Below are 21629 nucleotides of genomic sequence, written 5' to 3' on the forward strand. Positions count from 1 at the left end.
TCATTTCCCTGAAGATAAAATTGTGCAGACGATGGTTGAAGGGATTTCCCCACCCTACAGGTCGTATTTGTGCCCAGTGGTAAAATCGAGTAGGAAAAAGAATGGAGCAGGCTCATCACAAAGATGTTCCAAATGCGGCTCTTTTACGCATTTGGCCAAGAATTGCCCTAATGCCTATAGCATCCACTCCTGCTCAACTTCTGGTGCAACCTCCGCGAACTCCAACGATAGGAAGTGACTAGTGCCATCGGCTGAGTCGGCGTGTTCATCTTCCCAATGCTCAGCCCCTGTTAAACCCAACAAAAGCTTGGGTCAGTGTAAAACCTTTTCTAATCTATCATTTGAAGGTCCTAAAGAATGCCTCAGGATTGCGGCGGAGACCCCCGCACTGGTACCTTTTCTTAAAATTAAATTGAATAGTGAACCCGTTACCGTTCAATTAGACTCTGGGAGTGTTTGTTCTATTATTTCGGCTGAATGGTATTCGAAGTTAAAGTCTATCTGTAAGTTTTCTGATTATTGTTTGTCTTCGGTCCAATGCGTTTCGGCTAATTCCTCTCCATTAGAAATCTTAGGTTTCATCTTTGCCAAAATCCGTATTTCGAAATTCACTTGGAAAATAAAATTGTTTGTAGCTAACCACTTGTCTTGCCCTGTAATATTAGGAGCGGATTTTATGTCTCTTACTGGTCTGGTGCTCGACGTTCAGAGCAAGTGGTGCACCTTCAAATTTCCTAACAATTGTAAAATTCCTTTGCTTAAGTGTAATTCTGTACCATGTTCATCTGTTTCGCCTTCCCAGGATGAGATGTTGTTAGACCTTAGACATCTACCTGAGGAGCAGGCTGAGAGTATTCGTAAATTGTGTCAGTCATTTCCCGATGTATTTTCCGATACTCTTGGTGGTAGTGACATTACTGAATACAAGATTGAGGTTACGGATTCGATCCCAGTTAGATTTCCGCCTAAAATGAAGGCTCTTAAAGAAATCATCGATCAGATGTTAAAGGACGGAATTATTCGACCCTCTAAGTCGGCGTACTCATCGCCTATTTTTTGGTGCCGAATCCCCAAGGTGGCTTCAGGCCTGTGATTGACTATAGGGCTTTAAATCGGAAGGTGGTTTACAATCTGTGCCTCTTCCCGACCTTCAATCTTGTTCTTCATGGTTTCGGAAAGCTAAGCTCTTTACAATCCTTGATCTCAATCAGGCGTACAACCAGATCCCTCTAGCTGAAGAATCGAAACATTTAACAGCTTTTCCACGGGTTGGAACTTGTATGAGTACAATCGCATGCCTTTCGTACTTCCCACGGGGGCAGCTGTTCTCACTAGGCTGCTAGATAGGGTCTTTCCTGACATGAAGTTTGAAAACTTGTATCACTATCTTGATGACGTAGTCGTATTTTCTGAAACCTCTGAAGAACACGTAGATCATCTAAAGAAGTACTCCACCGCTTTCGTAAAGCTGGGTTGACTGTCAAATTATCCAAGGTAGCCTTTGCTAAGCTTTCTATGTCATTCCTAGGGCATATTGTGTCGCCCGATGGTGTTTCTGTTGATCATTCCAGAACACAGGTCATCCGTGATTTCAAACCTCCTAAGGACATCAAAGGTATTGCCAGGTTCATTGGCATGGTGAATTTCTCCAGAAAATTTATTCCTAACTTCGCTAACAGAGCGGCGCCCTTGAATTTACTCCGTAGGAAAGGCGTCAAATTTGAGTGGGGACCGTCTCAACAAGTCGCTTTTGAAGATCTGAAATTATCTCTTTGCAACGCCCCTGTCTTTGCTATGCCTGATTTTTCGAAGAAATTCATTGTTCAAACCGACGCCTCATCATCGGCGGTGGTTGCTGTGCTTCTTCAGGAAAATGAACTCGGAAGGCGACCCATCGCCTACGCATCTAGGACATTATCGGCTCAAGAGGCCAATTATTCTATCTATGAACTTGAGGGTTAGGCAGTTTTATTTGCACAAGAGAAGTTCCGACTCTATCTGGAACATGTCAAGTTCGACCTGGAAACAGATAATCAAGCTTTAAGTTGGGTCTTAGCTAGGCCGCGTCGTACTGGTCGTACAGCCCATTGGGCCATCAGGATTTCCGCCTTCCAGTTTGATGTGAGGCATATCAGAGGATCTGAAAATGTTGTTGCGGATGGTCTAAGCCGCATGCTTTCTCACGACGGGGAGACCACCAAACAGGAAGATAGTTCTTCTCTTCCCGCGCCCATACCTTCGGGTGTTAATGCCATTCTAACTGATGCCCCCATGCTGTTTAGGGACATGGAAAAGTATCAACGTGAAGATCCTGTGCTGGCTCCTATTATGGAATCCCTTTCTCTGGGGAACATGTCATCCCTTACGTTTTGAGGAACGGAGTTTTGTGTTGCCCTTCGAGGCATTATCAAAAGATGAAAGTAGTGGTTCCAGTTGTTCTTGTGCCTATGTTCTTCAAATATTATCATGAGACCCCATTGGGGGGCATTTAGGCATCTTCAAAAATCGGGATAAGATCCGAGAGATGTTCATTTGGAAAGGTAGGGACGGCGAAATTCGAGAATTGGTAAAAGCTTGTAAGTCTTGTTTGCTTAGCAAACCCATCTTGTTCACTAAGCTTGGTCTGTTATCATCTCATCAAGCGTCGCGCCCAATGGAACGTCTCTATATATTGCGGGGCGAATCCACTGATTGTTTTAAGTTCATAATTATTGTTCGTCGCCTTTTTTTCTGGTCTGTGGACTTATTTTGGAATTACTTTTTACTTTCAATATTGCGAGTTGGATCCGCTGATAATTGAAAATTCGTATTCATCCATTCATTATCCACCATCACGTTCTTAATTCTAGTCAGTATGAGTTTTGGACTTTTAAATTGTTCTTACATGTTGTCTCACTTTGTACCATTAGGGCCCGATGACCTAGATGTTAGACCCCTTTAAACAACAAGCATCATCATCATCAAACTGTATGAGAACAGAACTGGCATTATTGTCACCAAGTGTGGGTACTTCGTGGACGAAGAACATCCATGTTCCGAAGAGGTGAACAACCGGTAAGCCACTAGGTAAACAAACTGAGACCAGCAGGTGTTTTTTCAGGCAGGTAGCGGAGAGGAAACTTTCGACTTCACGTCAGGAGTCTATGCAGTGCAATGGTATCATCTTTACTGAAGTGCTAGAAAATGCGAGTGTTTATGTTAATGTAAGCGTGTGTAACGCCATGATAAAAATGTATCAAGTTTGCGTGTGTGAAAATTCGGAATACCACATCAGCTTCAAGATGGAATTCTAATTCACCATGACGGAGCCCGGAGGGTGATCCAACATGCCTCCAGCACTCAGGTATGAGCATCTGCAAAACAATGTATAAATAAATATGTAGAACTGTGACTAATCGATGATCAAATGTAGCTTAGACTGTTAGGTAGGATTGTAAATAATTCACATTTTAATAATCATAATAATAATAATAATAATATTTTTGCGTTGGCTGTGAGCTTGCATCCGGGAGATAGTAGGTTCGAATCCCACTATCGGCAGCCCTGAAGATGGTTTTCCGTGGTTTCCCATTTTCACACCAGGCAAATGCTGGGGCTGTACCTTAATTAAGGCCACGGCCGCTTCCTTCCAACTCCTAGGCCTCTCCTATCCCTTCGTCGCCATAAGACCTATCTGTGTCGGTGCGACGTAAAGCCCCTAGCAAAAAAAATAATATTTTTGCGCTTTCAGCTAGGGTTATTTGCGCACTTCCTTTACGTAGATGTGTTTGCGTATTATTATGGATCATTTGTAGTAAGTCACTTTGACAGTTTAGGATGCTATATTATTTGATCTCAATGAGTGTAATGCCGATTTATAATAGTAATAATAATAATAATAATAATAATAATAATATTAATAATAATCATGTTATTATAACTTTAGTTTGAGCGATATTTCTGTTGGAGTTGTGATCTTGTAGACGCCGCCTTGTTGATTTTAATGCTTATTTTGCGATATTTTGCGCATTCAGCTTGTTTTATGTTGTGGAATCATCATTCAGATGACCGTTTCTGGTAGTTCTTATACCGTGTATTTTTGCGACGATTTTGGTGGACGCGAGTATTTATTTCTGTGTAGTTGCGGTTACACATTATTTTTCAATAGCCGTGTTTTTGAGAGGCAATCTCGTCATTTTTAGTAAACAGTTAGTGACAGGAGGCCATTGATGAGTCAGCTCTGATATTTGTGATATGTGAAGCAGAGAATGATCTAGAGATCGAGCTAAATGAATAATATCCCTGACGATCTACGTTGATAATGGAAATGTGATATTTGGACCATGTCATGAACTGTCGTAAGAAATAGTGATGTGCACGACAGATATTTCGCCCGCCGGATACGAGCGAGGCCGTATTATGAGGTACTACGTCGAGAATAATGATGAGTAAATAGAATTGAGATATGAATAATTTAACCAGGAGTGTTAAATACGTAACGACATGGGTTATGATTGTAGGCAGAAGCCTGTATTTTGTTTCAAATAGTTCCAGGGTAAGTAGATGCTCGGCAAATAGGCCAGTTTATGCTAGCCGTTGTACATGTGAGCAGAGCGACGAATCAATATGCATTTGACAGTCATGTAGAGTCATGGATGACACGAAATAGCAGTAATTATTGTCCATAAGGGTTAAATAGTGTCGTGGCCAGACATTTGTCGTCTGAGGTTAGAGATTGCCGTCAAATTCACAATATTTTTGCTACTAGTAGCGGGGTAAAATTTTCTGTAAGCTCCGACTATTTGCGCATTTCATTCTTATTAATTTTCAGTAGGCAGCGATGTTGGGATCTAGATTTGTTTATTTGTTATTCTTTCTGAGTGTACCTTTTATTACCGTCTATTTGTAGGATGTGATCGCACGTGAATTATTTGCATTTGATTTGATGTAAATAGATAGGTGTAGTTAGGCTAGTTTGATTTCTGTATTTCTTTGTTGGAGCAGTGTTTCTCCATTAACAAGTTTAATTGTGTAAATAAGATTTCATGTGTTAGGATAAGAGATCATCGATTAGTTCATAGTAGTAGTGGTATGCTCGTACCAGGCATTCAATAATTACCAAACCTTTAAAATCCACTACATTTTAAATTAGGAAATGAAGCGATCTTTAATGAACCAGTTGTGTAATAACTGCCGCAATGAATGAGGTAAATGAGATGGGGTCTGCCTCCATCTAGTGGTGGTACCACAAATAATGAATTCATAATGAAATGTAGTCAGCGGCAAATTAAGTGAAATTTTAATGTACAAGGATCGCTTTCATTTGAAATGTAAACATGAGGCACTTGGCCTAATCATTATTTATATATTTTTTTTTTGCTAGGGGCTTTACGTCGCACCGACACAGATAGGTCTTATGGCGACGATGGGATAGGAAAGGCCTAGGAGTTGGAAGGAAGCGGCCGTGGCCTTAATTAAGGTACAGCCCCAGCATTTGCCTGGTGTGAAAATGGGAAACCACGGAAAACCATTTTCAGGGCTGCCGATAGTGGGATTCGAACCTACTATCTCCCGGATGCAAGCTCACAGCCACGCGCCTCTACGCGCACGGCCAACTCGCCCGGTTATTTATATTTTAAAGACGTCCAGACTATCACAGTCATGCAGGTGAAATTTAAATAATTAAATGAGTGACTGTAACACTTAGGTTCATGTTTCAATAATTTCTTTTGTTTAATCACGAGGTGTTTGAATAAGACAGTGGTTATGTGGTAAATGAAGTACGATGTTCATGGCTGTTTTCTTTGAATTATTCTTTATTTGTTACACATGGTTAGTGCAGTCCACGATTATTTTAAAGTTGGGTGTTTCACAACTAAGCCACATGTTTTAAAGATTTCTGAGTCAGTGTTGATTTGATGACGTAACTAATTAATTAATTAATTATTCAACTACACTAATTTATTTTGAGAGACATTTTCTACGTAGTACAATTCTGTATTTCAAATGAGGTGGTATTTCTGACCAGAGTTTTGTATTTATTCACGTCATCGTCCTGAAGACAGTGTCAACGGAATCTGGAAGATGATTAATTTAATTGACTTTCAGTCAGTTTCATTAGGCAGATAATTGGGTTATTGTAAGGCAGATCTTTAATTTCTTAATTTTAATTTCATTTCACTTTACTTATTCTTCACCTGTTTATTTTTCAATTTTTGGCACTTTGCACTTTATTCAATAAATCAGTTTGTTATTTAAATTTTAATTCAGTCTTTGGGTACCGTCATTTATAGTTAGTTTACCCCATCTTTTCATTTCCTCACTCCCTGATCGACGTCTACATGCAGCGGTGAGTATCATTTAAATGTCATTTATTACAGGAGCAGCCGGCGCACAGAAGAAGGAAGAAGTTCACCGCAGTTGTTGCCTTGAAAAGGGCACAATACGTTATCTGTCAAATAGTGCCCTACAGTACATACACGTAATGAGGTCCAACATAAATTTAAAGCAGCGTTCAAAGGAGAATGCCTCGGAAGAATAAAATAATTTCTCCACATTGCGAAGGGTTAAAGGATGAAATAAAGGAAAATAAATATCCTCGCTGTGCTGATAGTAAAATAGATGAAAAAAAACGAAAACAAGTTTCCTCACACTGGTGAGGTTTACAAGATGGAATAAAAGAAAATAAAGGTGTTTTTTTTGCAATTTGCTTTACGTCGCACCGACACAGATAGGTCTTATGGCGACGATGGGACAGGCCTAGGAATGGGAAGGAAGCGGCCGTGGCCTTAATGAAGGTACAACCCCAGCATTTGCCTGGTGTGAAAATGGGATACCGCGGAAAACCATCTTCAGGGCTGCCGACAGTGGGGTTAGAACCTACTATCTCCCGGATGCGAGCTCACAGCTGCGCGCCCCTAACCGCACGGCCAACTCGCCCGGTAGAAAATAAAGTTCCCCACTGTGCTGAAATAAAATAAAATAAAGCTCCTTACTATGCTGAGAAATAAACGAGGAAAGGAAACTTCGATGTGGATCGACGACGCACTCTTACGCAGGTTGCAGTGCACTGACCTCGAGACACATCTACCTAGAAACATTGCACATCCTTGGATGGTGGAGGGCGACCTGGTGAAATCACGGCTGTATTGACGCTCTGTTTAGCAGAGGGGGTGCCCAGTGCCTACTGACTTCTCGAAAACATTGACAAAGTTTCGTGATATATTTTTTTCCTACACTTATTAAGATAGGAGTAAAGAGTTTGAAGTTGTTTGCTTAGAAAACCACCACGAATTCAAACGACGTACCTAACTTCAATTACACTCTGTATGTACCGATATCCTTGCTATCGACATTGATTTTTGACTTTATTTCACCAGACATGTTGCTCGTCACGCTTGTCACCGGGGGGGTGGGGGGTTTATGACCACTGAAGCGCAAAAGGCTCCAGGTTTTCCGCTGACGCAATTTAGACTCTTTTCTGGCAGTTTATCAGCCGTCCCAACTAACCGTGGCACATACACTCCACTAATAGCCTTGATTTTCAGAAAAAGCTGCTACCCAGCTAGGTTGCTTGTACATATTGGAGAGCCACGTGATCGATATGATGACGTCCTCAGCCGTATAGAGACCGTGCGCGCACGAGATTTTTAGTAACTAGCGCCCCTAACGGAAACAGCTGCAGTCGTTTGATGGGGCACTCACGGGACCTCTGAGAGTGCAGTTCATTGCAACCAGCGCAGTAAGCTTCGACTTGTGATTGTAAAATAAAGAGGTAAAGCCAGACAGTAATGGCTTCGACAGTAGCAGCGACCGCTATAATTTATGTAGGGTTTCAGACAGTGCAACACTCACAAGGGAACATCGGCAATGGGCAAGTCGCCAATCTCGATGAAACTTGGAAAACACATTGAGGTACACGTAAAAATGATGTCGGGATCAATTTTGGGTGCCAACATTCATTAGGGCGTTAACTACGGGGCCTAAAAGTTGCGACATTTCAAATTCCGCGTGATCAGCGATGAATACCTGCTGGTCAATGCTAGGCCGGGACACTGCGTGCATGGGGACACGCCTCTGCACCTCCTCCCCTCCCAATCCAATTGGTTCGCCAGCGCACGTTTCCCTTCTCCTCGCGCTTGCCGGCTACTTAGTTAAGTCTAGTATAGCTGTTGAACGGGACCGGCTCTATACTTTGCTTCTTTTCGTACTATAATTATTGAAATCCTTTAAATAACGTTCCGTTTCACACATAATGATAATAAATAACCTAAACTAATATACCAATTTCTTATTCAAATGTTTTATTTTCATTCCTACTAATTCCGGTGAGTGTCACATTCGTGGGTACAACTCCGAGTTACGTAGCCTACCACCGCGCGTGGTCAAACGTGGGATGGGGTACCGCGTCCTGCTACGCGTAAATTATTATTTACTTCTAAAACGCCTTAAAGCTGTCGTTAGTGTCCTTTAGAGTGGACGTACATATGGAATGAATTAAATCACCCACCACTAAATAAATCTCCCACCTTTAAACAACGTTAAATACCTTTTTAAGTAAAGAAATTACGTGCCCGGGTAGAGGATCCCAATGAATGTAACAAGATTCGGTACCTCGGGATATCAAAACCTGGTTATAGAACCAGATCTTCTTTTTATGTCCTCTTCCCTCACCCATTTTGTGTACGCTATCAGTTGTGTCATAACGAAACGACATCGCAGAGGACAACAACAGCAGTTATAAACTTCGAGTTTGAAACTCCTGGTATTTTCCGTATTGCGTACTCTGGTATAAGGAATAGGCCTATAGGTAGAATGTTTTTATTTGTGCTTGTACTGAACGATTTATTTATGTTTTGCAGTGACAGGCACAACATATTTCAATTGCAGCAACGGTGGTCCAATATAAATAAATTTAATGCATAGGCAACTTCGATATGAGTATGACATGGAATGTAGTAAAGTTTGACGTAATAAGAACAGCCTTGAAAAATAAAAAAAAGATGTGCATTTATATATGCAGTAGATATACGGTAATCACAGGCAGACCTGTAGTCTTACTCTACCGGTATTTTTGCGTTTTAGCTGACGAAGGTCTATGTATTCAACAAGTACCGGTATTAAAGTATCACACTACAGTCTTCTGGGTATAATGGCAGTTGCATACGCAACAAGTTAAATGGCTATTGTACGAACTGGTACAACAACAAACAATTAACAGGCGACACAATAAATGACTCCGTATACATTACATCAGGTGAACTCCACGTCAATAACAGATAGGCCTAGTAAACAAAAACAATCTTTGGTCTATTCGAAACATTAAAAATTGAAAAGAAAACCGAAACAAAACACAATTAACAACAGGTACCACACTTTTTTTTGCTAATTGCTTTACGTCGCACCGACACAGATAGGTCTTATGGCGACGATGGGATAGGAAAGCCCTAGGAGTTGGAAGGAAGTGGGCGTGGCCTTAATTAAGGTACAACCCCAGCATTTGCCTGGTGTGAAAATGGGAAAGTACGGAAAACCATCTTCAGGGCTGCAGACAGTGGGATTCGAACCCACTATCTCCCGGATGCAAGCACACAGCCGCACGCCTCCAACCGCACGGCCAACTCGCCCGGTGCAACCGTTTTCATAAACATTTTAGAAAATGTAAACTGACTAATACAATGTGGAAATTATAAAGGAGAGATGTGAGGAAGGCTGATAGAGTACGCAAAGTGTAGCACCGGTTCTCTTCGACCGCTAAGCAGCCGGCAAGCGCGAGGAGAAGGGAAACATGCGCTGGCGAACCAATTGGAGAGTGGAGGGGAGGAGGTGCAGAGGCGTGTCTTCATGCACGCTGTGTCCCGGCCTAGCATTGGCCGGCAGGTATTCATCGCTGATCGCGCGGAATTTGAAATGTCGCAACTTTTAGGCCCCGTAGTTTACGCCCTAATGAATGTTGGCACCCAAAATTGATGCCGACATCGTTTTTACGTGTACCTCAATGCGTTTTCCAAGTTTCATCGTGATCGGCGACTTGACCATTGCCGATGTTTTCTTGTCGGATTATTTCCGGGAATCCACGCTAAGAAAAGTGAAGATTTAAATATCAGTAACAATGTGTTTGACGTGAAGGAAAGGTTAGGGCAAGAAATATACGGGAAGTGTCTAAGGGAAACGAGTATTAATCAGCCACCATACAACGTTGAGTTTAAGGCATTTACTATATTTTATTCCTACTTGGGGAAATTATTCATTAATTATTTCTTCACAATAACTTTAGTTATAAATTATTGAATCATTGCGCGGGGCCATTGCATACACTGAGTCCTGTAAGAGTTGTAATTATGAATTTAAAGGCGGATGCCTTTCCTGAAACACGATTCTTTCATCTAAAAATCGCACTTCAGTGACACTGGGGTTCAGACCACGGTCACTAAAGTCAGAGGCTAGCAGCTAAGCTGACATGGGGAAAGCAAGCCAGTTTTTCTCGGTTATTCTACTATTATAGAGGAGGTAGCGAGGGGCTTGCCTCAAGTTCCGGCGACTGTATTTCAAATCCCGGCAGATTTTCAGTTTATAAAAATGAGTGAGGAAGGGCAACGGACCCGCAATTCATGGCGACAACTTCTTCTTGAGTATACTTCCCTTGCGCAGGCGGGATAAGCTGTGAATGATGATGAGATGGTTTAAGGATTATAACAAACATACTTAATTCCTAAAGGAGATGCAATAAGTAACTCCTCGTTATAAGTATATTTATTTATTTTCACATTGACAGTAACAGGAAAATTGTCGACAGTGATTGTGGATGCAAAACAGGTCAGTCGAAACGCTGTAAGCACATTGCTGCTTTGTGTTTCTTTATTAACTCCGAGAGGGACTCCTCCAAAACAACCGTACTTCAACAATGGGAAAAACCGAAGTGTGCTCGTAAGGATCTGTATTCGAAAGGAACAAACAGAATCAACCACTTTCAATAAAACTTGTTTGTACCAAAGAGTAAAACATATTGAGTGTGCCTTCACTGACATGCTTAAAGCCGAATGTGAGAGTGAAAATTACGTGGTGGCAAGTTCCATTCTATAAAACATTATAGATGATGCTGTAGAACGTAGCGAAACTGAAGATTTGATCAAGTGTCTGAACGAAGTACAAAATCAGAATACCCATGCAGTCCATAGATGCTATTTTGTTACGAAAATGTCCGCTGTTAGATTATCAATCAAACCCGTGAATTATATCGATTTCTTGCCTCAAGATGTGCAAATATTTTATATAGCAAACGTTACAGTTACAACAGAACAGATGTACAAAATAGCATTTGACATATCGGTGTGCTGTATGGTTCAAACAAAGAAAATTACGCTTATCTGCCAGCCAGCAAGCTCATTAGATTAAGACACTGAGAAGAGGTGATCAGCTTGCTAGGTCATTTCTAATTTCCACATCCCTTAACACACCTGCGATGAGGTACGGTAGGTACACTGAACAACTAGCGGTGGCTGAGAACTGCAAACTCAATGACTGTTTTGTAAAACAGGTGAGAGTGTGCATCAAAGTAGAGCAGCCATAGCTGTGTTCGAGTCCAGACGGTATAGTATTTCATCCCAATGGCTTTTCTCTCTTGGAAATTAAGTGTCCTTTTTCGTGTAAAGGAAAGCCTATTATTCAAGAGAAACGGAGCAATGTGCCATATTTGTATGTGACACAACAATGTGTTTTAATATTAAAGATAGTCACGTCTACTACACCCAAGTGCAGATATAAATGTATGTTTTAAACATCAACTTATGTGAACTGTTTGTATATTCTCCCAAAGGAAGTATCACTGTGAAAATTTCAAGGGATGAGCAATTCCTATCTACTGTCATTCCCTTACTGGAAAGGTTTTATTTTCAATAATATCTGCCATTAATTCGGAATATGTAAAACATCTTAATCGAAGAATGATCGTTACGGGCAGTGTCACATTGAGGGGCACGTGTATGCACTGTTTTTTTTACTAATGGCTTTACGTCACTGTATGCACTTTTACATTTTTATTTTGCTCACTGACGTACTTCAATGCAGAGAACTAACAGTAAAAAAGATACATTGTATTCGGTCCCAAACGCTTTCAGGGGTTGAAGAGACATTGCTTTCTCTTTTTTTGGGCCAATGTTGAGGGGCTTACCATGCTCTAAAACCCACCTTATGTCTCATAATAAAACAGGGTGAACACAACTAGGCTAGTTCATTTTCATTTGAAGGAGAAGTCCCCTTCAATAAATGTTAATGTCAATTCCTTGCTGGGAGATGAGTGAAATTTTTGTTTGCTTTTACTCGTTCGACTCTCCATTCTTTCAGTTAACACCGACATAAACTAACTCGAGCGCTGGACTGCAGCTTACCCCCATCAAACGTTTTCTGAGGTAGTCGCAAGAGCGCACCACTCGCCATTCGCACGGTCCCTGCGTGCTCAGGTCCTCAGCTTGTCATATCAAACAGCTCTTCAACTGATGTCCAGATAATAATTGAACCCCGCTCCACTATTCAGTCCAGAATTAAAATCCGTACACTGGCCGGGAATCGAATCCAGGTACTTCGATGCCATTGGTCTCAGTCCCACCAAGAAGAATAAATTTTAAAAGTAGCAGGATGGACTCGTCCAAGGATGGTAAGAGAAACAGAGGAATACTTTAATGATTGTTAAAAGGATAGGCTCTCTGTTCCGTTATGTTGGAATTTCTGTCGCGCGCTATTACGTGGGACGCAAGGAGATGATTCAAGGACCAGTAACAGGTAGGAAAAAGCAAAATAATTCAGGCTTGTGCAAGCTGACTCATTGTCCGGTCTTTCCCTTGACGCCATTTCTTCCCCCACCCAGCTGTTCTTGCTATCAGTGAGGAAAATAATTAGAAAGTTGTAGAATGATATGTAGGAAGGGGGACATCGGATAACGGTATCGCCGCCTGGCGTAGCTCAGGTGCCGAGGCACTGGCCTTCTAAATGAAGCTGCGGCCGGCTGCCTGCTCGTATCCGGCCATGGATATGGATGTGTGTGGTGTGCGTTATCGTTAGTTTCGGGTCTAATATGATAGGCTTACATTGATAATGTTTCGTGACGTTAATATTCTCAGATGAATTCAGGCTTAAGCAATGGAAAATCCAATGTAGGTACGTAGAATGTAGGGAAAATATCACTAAATATTTTAAGTGTTCATAATAAATACACTCTTACAACAGGAGAACCATGCAAAGAAATTTTGAATATTCTTTCCTTTCCTGGTCTATTTTACACTTATCTGGAGTCTGCACCAATGAGGATTAAGCTCAGTTTTATGGCCGAAAGTCCTTCCCGATGCCAGCCGCTATATGGTGTGTTTCTGTGGTGGCTGATGTAAAGTAAGATGTACATCAAGATTAATACAAACACCTAGTACCCCAACTAGAGGAATTAGCCAATGGGATCAATGAATAAACTAGTCATTTATGCTCCAATGGTTTTGAATTAAACTAGCATAGTTTAAGGGAAACCAGTTCAACCGAAATTGGTAAGTATTGCTCTGGGGCTCAAAGTTCACCATTCATATCTGACATCCAAGGTTCGGCTCCTTGGCTGAATTGCCAGCAAAGTGGCCTTCGGTTCGATTCCCAATAGAGTGGGAGATTTTGTCTATGTTTGGTTAATTCCACTAACTCGGGGCTAGGTGCTTGTGATCGTCATAGTGCACATTTTCATTTACACACAACATACCACATTATTAACCACCAAAGAAACACGTAAAAGTAAATACATCTCTTCACAGAGGGTCGGCGCCAGGAAGGGCATCCGACCGTAAAAAAGGCTTAATCCACATTATTGCCGACCATCAGATAACGGAGGGAAAGACAAGTATTGTTTTTGTAAGTGCACTCCAGACAAACGCTGGAGAGACCTCAAATTAATGGAAATGTACACTAACATTGAGAACAAAAACAATTCATCTGCGAGAATTTATTCGCTCAGCGTATACGGATTTGGCGAAGTTCGACCAAGCCACTAAATCAAGTGACGAAAAGGAATAGATAAAAGATTCCGTACTTTATATCTTCTGTATGTTAAACCATTTTCAGACGAGTGTGTCCATGTCCGGTAGCTAAATTACCTTGACCATTTGAAAGGATTATTCTCACCGTCATTTTCCTTTTTAAAATTTAGATTACGTGGGGCCTCCTAGAGGATATTGTCCTCTCCCAGGCCAGGTGATGTGCTGCGGTGGTTTGAGGGGTGGAGCAGTAGTGATGGGGAAGTGGCCGTGGCCAATAAAAGGAACTGCCCTAGCAATCGGAAAAACCACGGAAAACCATTCTCAGGACAGGTGACGGCGTGACCAGCCCACCGCCTCCCGAATGCAGAGCTGTAGAGCCGAAGGCTATGTGTTCTTTTCCTGTAACGTTGGACAGCTGTAGCGCTCTCAAACTACGTCAGGACGACTACAAACCCCAACTCCTATGAGATGTCTCCGGCAACCAATATATGGACTGTCAGCAAAGGAAGGAAGGATAGCCTGAGCTCTCAGCTTTAGTGTTGAGCTGGCGATGAAGTCGAATATAGTCGAGTCCTATCCTGTGCCCGGAAATCGGTACTATTAAGAGTCTGTCAGAACGTGTCTCTCCATCCTTAACCGTTGGTAAAGTAACGTGTAATAACGGAACATGTAGGAATGAAATCACATTACTTATTTCGATCGTGAGAGTATCAGTAAAATGAAAGGTAAAAGCATTTGCCGTACCGAACCTAACCATTACCACCGTATACATTATATTTTCTTTTCATCCACGTTCCGTTTATTCGGATCCCATGAGATGAGGCAAACCTCGATGTGGGAGGATTTTACGGACGAATGCCCTTCCTGGTGCAACCTCATCGGAGGGATCAACAAAAATGAAATGGGTGAGACGAATGATTTACGAGCTGGGAACGAGAGGAAGGTGGCTTTAAACAAGTACCACCCAAGCTTTTGCCTGGATATGAAATAGGATGCCATAGTAAATCAATTCGAGAGGATAGCCGGTGATGATACTCGAACCAACGTGTGTCTCGAGTCCGAGATAGCTTGGATCCATACCCATTGCGCCCTAACATGCCATGGTAACCCAGTTGGAAGCTGCATATTATTATTATTATTATTATTATTATTATTATTATTATTATTACTATTATTATTATTATTATTATTATTATTATTATTATATGTCGCAGTAATTATGTCAGTCTTGTCGCATAATGAAATTAATTTCCTAAGGACTGAATGGCAGTAATTGATCTCTGCTAGTAATCAAGGGAACACTGTGAGTTACGTAGTTGGAGTTTAGGAAAGATATCTGCCACCCCTGTTGAAGGTCTTCTTTCTGAATACACTTCAGGTGCCTTATAAAGCTGACCGGATGACGTGCACTATATTTGGGTGCATGTCATAATTATGCAGTTTCATCAGATTATGCTCTCCACCTTCTTCGTGCATGTATATGTATCCTGCGAGAATATTGTTGGAAAATGGTGTTAGAGCGTTCCTAATACAGGATGTTCCCAAATATATGACAAATAATCCCAGAACAACACAAAAATCCCTATGAACATACTCCCCATGGTCGTATCACGACCTTATTATTGTATTTTTTGGCCTCTAAACGGTACCATGCCAGTTACTCGGTATATTTCTTCCATCGGTATTGCGTGGAATTCGTTATGATTGTTATAAATACAAAATACCTCCTTTGAACTTCTTGTACTCCACACTCCTTCCTACTCATCCACTTCCGGGCTTACTACTCAGCTTGTGGCATATGGGCGTGAGAGGTAATGTGGAATAGAGTCTTCGTATGTGAAGAGAGCCCGAGACAGAACTTGAAAGAGTCTACGCTTGCGATTAAAGGCATCACTCGCACACATCACTTCATCTGCCTTTTCCCAGAAATGCGGGGTCGCGGGTGAGAATTATTCCGCACATGTGGATATGGCCCTGTTTAACGGCCGGATGCCCGTCCTGACGCCAACGCTCTGTGGTGGGATGTAATCACCATTGCGTATTTCTGTGATGTTTGGTAGCATGGTGTGTTGTGTGCATGTGATGAGGACAGTGTTGAAATAAACACAAACACCCAGCCCCCGATCCAGAAGAATTAAAATCTCCTATCCGGCCGGATATGAACCCAGGACTTCCTGAACCGAAGGCCTCAATGCTGACCATTCAGCCATGAGGTCAGACGCTCGCGCACATCACTAATCTGTTGAATATACTACATGTTCTATGTTCTGTACTGCAGGTAGCGTTAGGTACAGCATGTATAGGGATTCGAAATGAGAATTGGGGTTGAGAAAAAACACATTACTTGCAATTAGGAACCAGAAGACCGGGCGAGTTGGCCGCGTGCGTAGAGGCGCGCGGCTGTGAGCTTGCATCCGGGAGATAGGGGGTTCGAATCCCACTGTCGGCAGCCCTGAAGATGGTTTTCCGTGGTTTCCCATTTTCACACCAGGCAAATGCTGGGGCTGTACCTTAATTAAGGCCACGGCCGCTTCCTTCCAACTCCTAGACCATTCCTATCCCATCGTCGCCATAAAACCTATCTGTGTCGGTGCGGCGTAAAGCCCCTAGCAAGAAAAAAAAAAAAGGAACCCGAAAGCAACGCGTATACTTCACAGAACAAAGGAATGCAGTAGAATAACTTATTATCTGTAATATTAATGGTTACATCCATGTCTGTGATAAAATACGAAATGATTTATGTTTACGCCACCGAACAATTAGCACCTTAATTTAAAGAAAACTTGTAGTATCAAGAAAATTAAACATGTTACATTGCTTCTTTCAAATAAGTAAGCCTGGCTGAATGGCTCAGACGGTTGAGGCGCTGGCTTTCTGACCCCAACTTGGCAGGTTCGATCCTAGCTCAGTCTGGTGGTATTTGAAGGTGCTCAAATACGTCAGCCTCGTGTCGGTAGAATTACTGGAACGTAAAAGAACTTCTGCGGGACTAAATTCCGGCACCTCGGCGTCTCCAAAAACCGTAAAAGGGTAGTTAGTGGGACATAAATCCAATAACATGTGGATATGATATCTATATATATAAAATAAGAGTGTTGTCTGTACATTGCACAGAATTTGAAAAGAATGGTATTTCTGTATCGGTCATGTCCACAGTAACAAGGAAATGCAATTTTTACTTTTCCGTCTGTCTGTCTATCTGTATGTATGTATGTATGTATGTATGTATGTATGTACACGCATCACTAGAAAACTGCTAAAGAGAATTTAATAAAAATCGGTATGCAAAGTCGGGGAATAAGTCGCTGCAATGTAGGCTATAAATAATTTTGTTCACGCTGATTCAAATGGTAGTTTAGGGGAAGGCCTAAAATTGAATTCTCAAATATTTATGTTATTAGTAGTGATACCTTAATTGAAAATTGGTACGCAAAGTCGAGGAATAAGTCGCTACAATCTAGGCTATAAATAATTTTATTCACGCTGAGTGAAATGGTTGTTTAGGGGAAGGCCAAAAACTTTATTCTTAAATATTCACGTTATTAGTGGTCCTATCTCATTGAAAATTTGTATGCTAAGTCGGAGATTGAGCCACTACAATCTAGGGTATATATTTGTTTATTCACGCTGAGTGAAATGGAACTTTGGGGAAGGACTAAAATTTAATTCTCAAATATTTATATTATTAGTGGTCGTATCGATAAATACTACATAACGAAAGTCATATAGAACTAAATTTCCGACCATTTATGTCTTATATATTTTACCGTACCGGCTATGATAACACGGATATTCATGAATTTGTATTTTTGTTGCAAGTCCACATCAACGCCGAGTCACGAGAAAATGGGTTAACAGAATCTAATGAAAATCGGTATATGGAGACGGCGAATAAGAAACTGCAGTCTAAGCTATAAACAATTTTATTTAAACTGGATTAAATTGTAGTTTAGGGGAAGGCGCCTAAAATTTAATTTTTAAATACCTATGTTATTGGTCCCATCGAAAATACTGCATAACAATTGTTACAGAGAATACAATTTCCGACCATGTATATTTTGTTCAGTCTTACCGTACCGACTATGATAGGAGTGGTATTTTAGAGTCGGAAGAAAACTAAATGTGAAGGCATACAATATCGAAAGCGCATAACATTGATGAACAATAACATTACATTGACCATTGTTAGTGGCGGTGTTCTTTATCTCTTATGCTGCCTCTCAACTCCGATAGATGGGATTACTGCTGCGTACCGAGTATAATAGTCTGACTGATTACTGGCGGAAAATAGCCGGGGAGTTAGAAAACTTTCTTCTTTAGCATGCCATTCTTCTGGTTCATTCATTTTCTGATACAACTGGTACGTAACACACCGGTTCGTCATAGTATTCCAGCTGTTCGATCCCCACTCTGACGCGCTGTTTTGAATGAGCAGTGTGCATACTTAAGGCAGAGGCTCACTTAGTAGTAGTAGTAGTGGTAATCGTCGTAGTAGTAGTAGGCCTATGGCCTGGTTTATAATAACAATTTAGGCCTATTCCAAATTATAGCACCACAATTCACTAAATGACTCAAAATTCAACCCTGAAAAGAGCCGTTTCATAAGCTTCTTCCTCCTCACTTTTATTAAATTCTACATTCATTTTATTCCAAATTAGCAATGAAGAGGGAGGGGGTCTCTCCTCTGGTTTGGAGGAGAAATTTGCCTCCAAGCCAGATAGATTTTTCCGTCGCCAGTGTAGTGAATTGATATTTACCGACTCATCGTGTACTCCTAGGAAATAGATTAGTAAAAGGGCATGATTTTTTCCCTAGGAGTCTCCACTATTCGAAGTCCTCCCCGCCGAAAAAAAGACGAAGAGTGTTCACGGATCACGGCTGTCTGCGGCTTGGTCATTCCAGCTCTGGAACTTTGGACTGTAATATGGGGAGCTTAGACCTGTTCGTTAAAAGTGAGAAAATGTGTGGTTTGTGATTTGATCGACTATTTCATATGAAATTATTGCTTTTAATTGCGCCATTCCTACTGACGTCACTGTAATGTTTGTTCATTTCAGTTGGGAAAACCAGTAAGAGAGTCTTTCTGAAGATGTAAAAAGGCAGGTGGAGAGTGAGTGTCTACCATTAAAATAAAAGCTTCCCAACCTTATTATGATTGATGGTATGCAAGCGGGTCTACCATTACAGTGAAAATTCCCTAACTCAGTCTTCATAACACGTGAAAAGATGTTTGGTGACATCGCCGTCGCGTGCCTAGGGTAACGTTAAGAGCTTTGCAATTTAATACAATCTTGCTCACAACGTGTACCCTACCTAACCTAGAATTCTGTATACAATGTAGAATTCCGTAGCGAAACACGGGTACATCAGCTAGTAAATAAATATATAATCTTGTGTGTGTACAGCCCCCTTCAACGCCCTCACCAGGATTACTAGAACCGGAAGAAGTCCATAGAAAAGCAGCTCGAATTGTTCTGGTCGATTGTCGACAAAAAAAGAGTAGCGTTACAAAAATGTTGCAAAGTACAGGCTGGGAAGACTTGGGAGAAAGGAGACGAGCTGCTCGACTAAGTGGCATGTTCCGGGCCGTCAGCGTAGAGATGGTGTGGAATGATATCAGTAGACGAAAAACTTGAGTGGTGTCTTTAAAAGTAACAAAGACCACAATATGAAGATAAAGTTGGAATTCAAGAGGACAAATTGGGGCACATATTCGTTTACAAGAAGGGGAGTTAGCGATTGGTATAACTTACCAAGGGAGATGCTCTATAAAGTTCCAATATCTTTGCAATTATTTAAGAAAATGCTAGGAAAACAACAGATAGGGAATATGCCACCTGGGCGACTGCCCTAAATGCAGATTAGTAGTGACTGAACGACTGTCGACATTAGCAGACGATGGAGTGCCGGAATACCCTGCAAAGGGGTTCCTTATTGTGACAGTAAATACTCTTGCATGCCAACAGACAGCGCCGCGATTCCAGTACAGGAGAACTCGGTCGGTAAAGTCAAGAAATAAAAGAACTACCGATTTTCATTCGGTTTTTGATCTCTTAATAATGTTAACCGCTAACCTGTCGCTACGTGCTGGTTTGAAGACCACTGCCATATGGAAATAGATCACATCTGACATGAATCTCGATGCTCACGTTAACAGGCTAACAAAACAAACCTTGAGCTACTGGAGGGGCCACAGTTGTTTACGGCCTTCTCCACGTATTTTCCTCATTCAACTATCGGGCGCTCCTCATGACCTTGCCATTTCGAAGTTCACTTTAAACTGTACAGTCCAGTAATTCGTAGGAATTTTCCCGAAATATTTTATGGTGAATACCTTTTTAAGTTCTCCGAAATACTCCTCAATAGGAACTTAGTTACCTAATTAATTTCTGAAACTCTCGTGTACTTACTACAGCACTGTCGAGGGAAGAAAAACTAATTAAATGAACAATTGGTCAACACAATACTAATTCATTTAGCTTCAGTTACACCAGCTCGAGGATGCATTGCTACAATGTATCACAACATGCCGGGTGCTACCGGCGCATCCACTGCCCGTTAAGTCAAAGCCAACACTGAAAGAGCTGTACTTACGAGTATATGCAGTGACTGCAAGCAGCAGGAGGAAGAGAAAGGACATGAGTCTCATGGCGAGCAGGACTGCTAGGCTGATGGTCACAGAGAAGACTGATACAACACGCGCTGACCTAGCCTGAATGCAGTGGAGTAACCTGCTCTGCCTACGGCTGCGGCAGCCTCCTTTAGCAGATACCAGGGGTGCTAATCCGTACATGCCGACCGACAATGTTCGGTATCGGTTACTAGACTTTCCGACTGTGTTCGGCGAGCGCTATTCTGTATTCTTTCTTTACCGATAATAGTAGGTTGCTTGGACGGAATATCCTCGATTGGTGACCGTCGGCTTGTTGACCCATCGTTTGTTTGTTAACGATGGCTGTGTACACATAATTAGGCCTATTATTAGTGTTTGTAAGTGGTAGATGAAAGAAATTATTGCTTCTAAAGATATTTAGTCGTTTAATAAAGAGTTGTATTTTATGCTAAGATTAAGGATTGTGTAGTATTTTACATTTTGTAGTTGGGTTAAACGAATTAGGTTAGGTAATTGTACGAACGTTAGAACTTGTAGGTTAGGAAATTATTTGGGTTAGAACTTGTAAGTGTATATTTTGAGGTTAGGTTAATTACTCATGGCCTTTCAAATAAACATTGTCCTCTAACTCACGCATATGGCCAATGCTTAGGCCTACCTCGCTTTAGATCTCATGCATCTCGAGCATTGAGTACAAAGACTTCAACGGCAAATAGAAAGTAGGGAGAGTCGAAACAGCCATGACCCATTTTCATTGCACGACGTTGAATTCATTGATCTTTTTAGATTAAGTCCGGACGCTGCCAAAGATCTTGTAGATTCACTTACATTATCACTGGATCGCCAACGACCATACAGACTGTCTGCTGAAATCCAGGCAGGTCTGCTATATCTTTTCCTGTCTTCTTATTTATTTAATCTGTTGTAACTTCTATGAATGGAGATAATTTTCTTTAGCTTGCCGGTACTGTCTTTTCATTCAGAGACTTTTGTAGCTCATTGATGAATGGTTTATTATCTTTATTGTTTCT

The 21629-nt window shown here is 41.4% G+C and overlaps 1 protein-coding gene across 1 annotated transcript in view; it reads right to left on the reverse strand.

Annotated features, from left to right (window-relative positions):
• LOC136863561 (CLIP domain-containing serine protease B4) overlaps positions 1 to 20778 on the reverse strand; it is a 243077-nt gene extending 222299 nt beyond the window's left edge. Inside the window, exon 1 of the mRNA XM_068225994.1 lies at positions 20580 to 20778. Coding sequence (XP_068082095.1) covers positions 20580 to 20778 — 199 coding nt within the window. The remainder of the gene's footprint in view (positions 1 to 20579) is intronic.
• Positions 20779 to 21629: the final 851 nt, after the last annotated feature.

The sequence above is a fragment of the Anabrus simplex genome, chromosome 2 (assembly GCF_040414725.1).
Source record: "Anabrus simplex isolate iqAnaSimp1 chromosome 2, ASM4041472v1, whole genome shotgun sequence".
In the NCBI taxonomy this organism is placed as follows: Eukaryota; Metazoa; Arthropoda; class Insecta; order Orthoptera; family Tettigoniidae; genus Anabrus; species Anabrus simplex.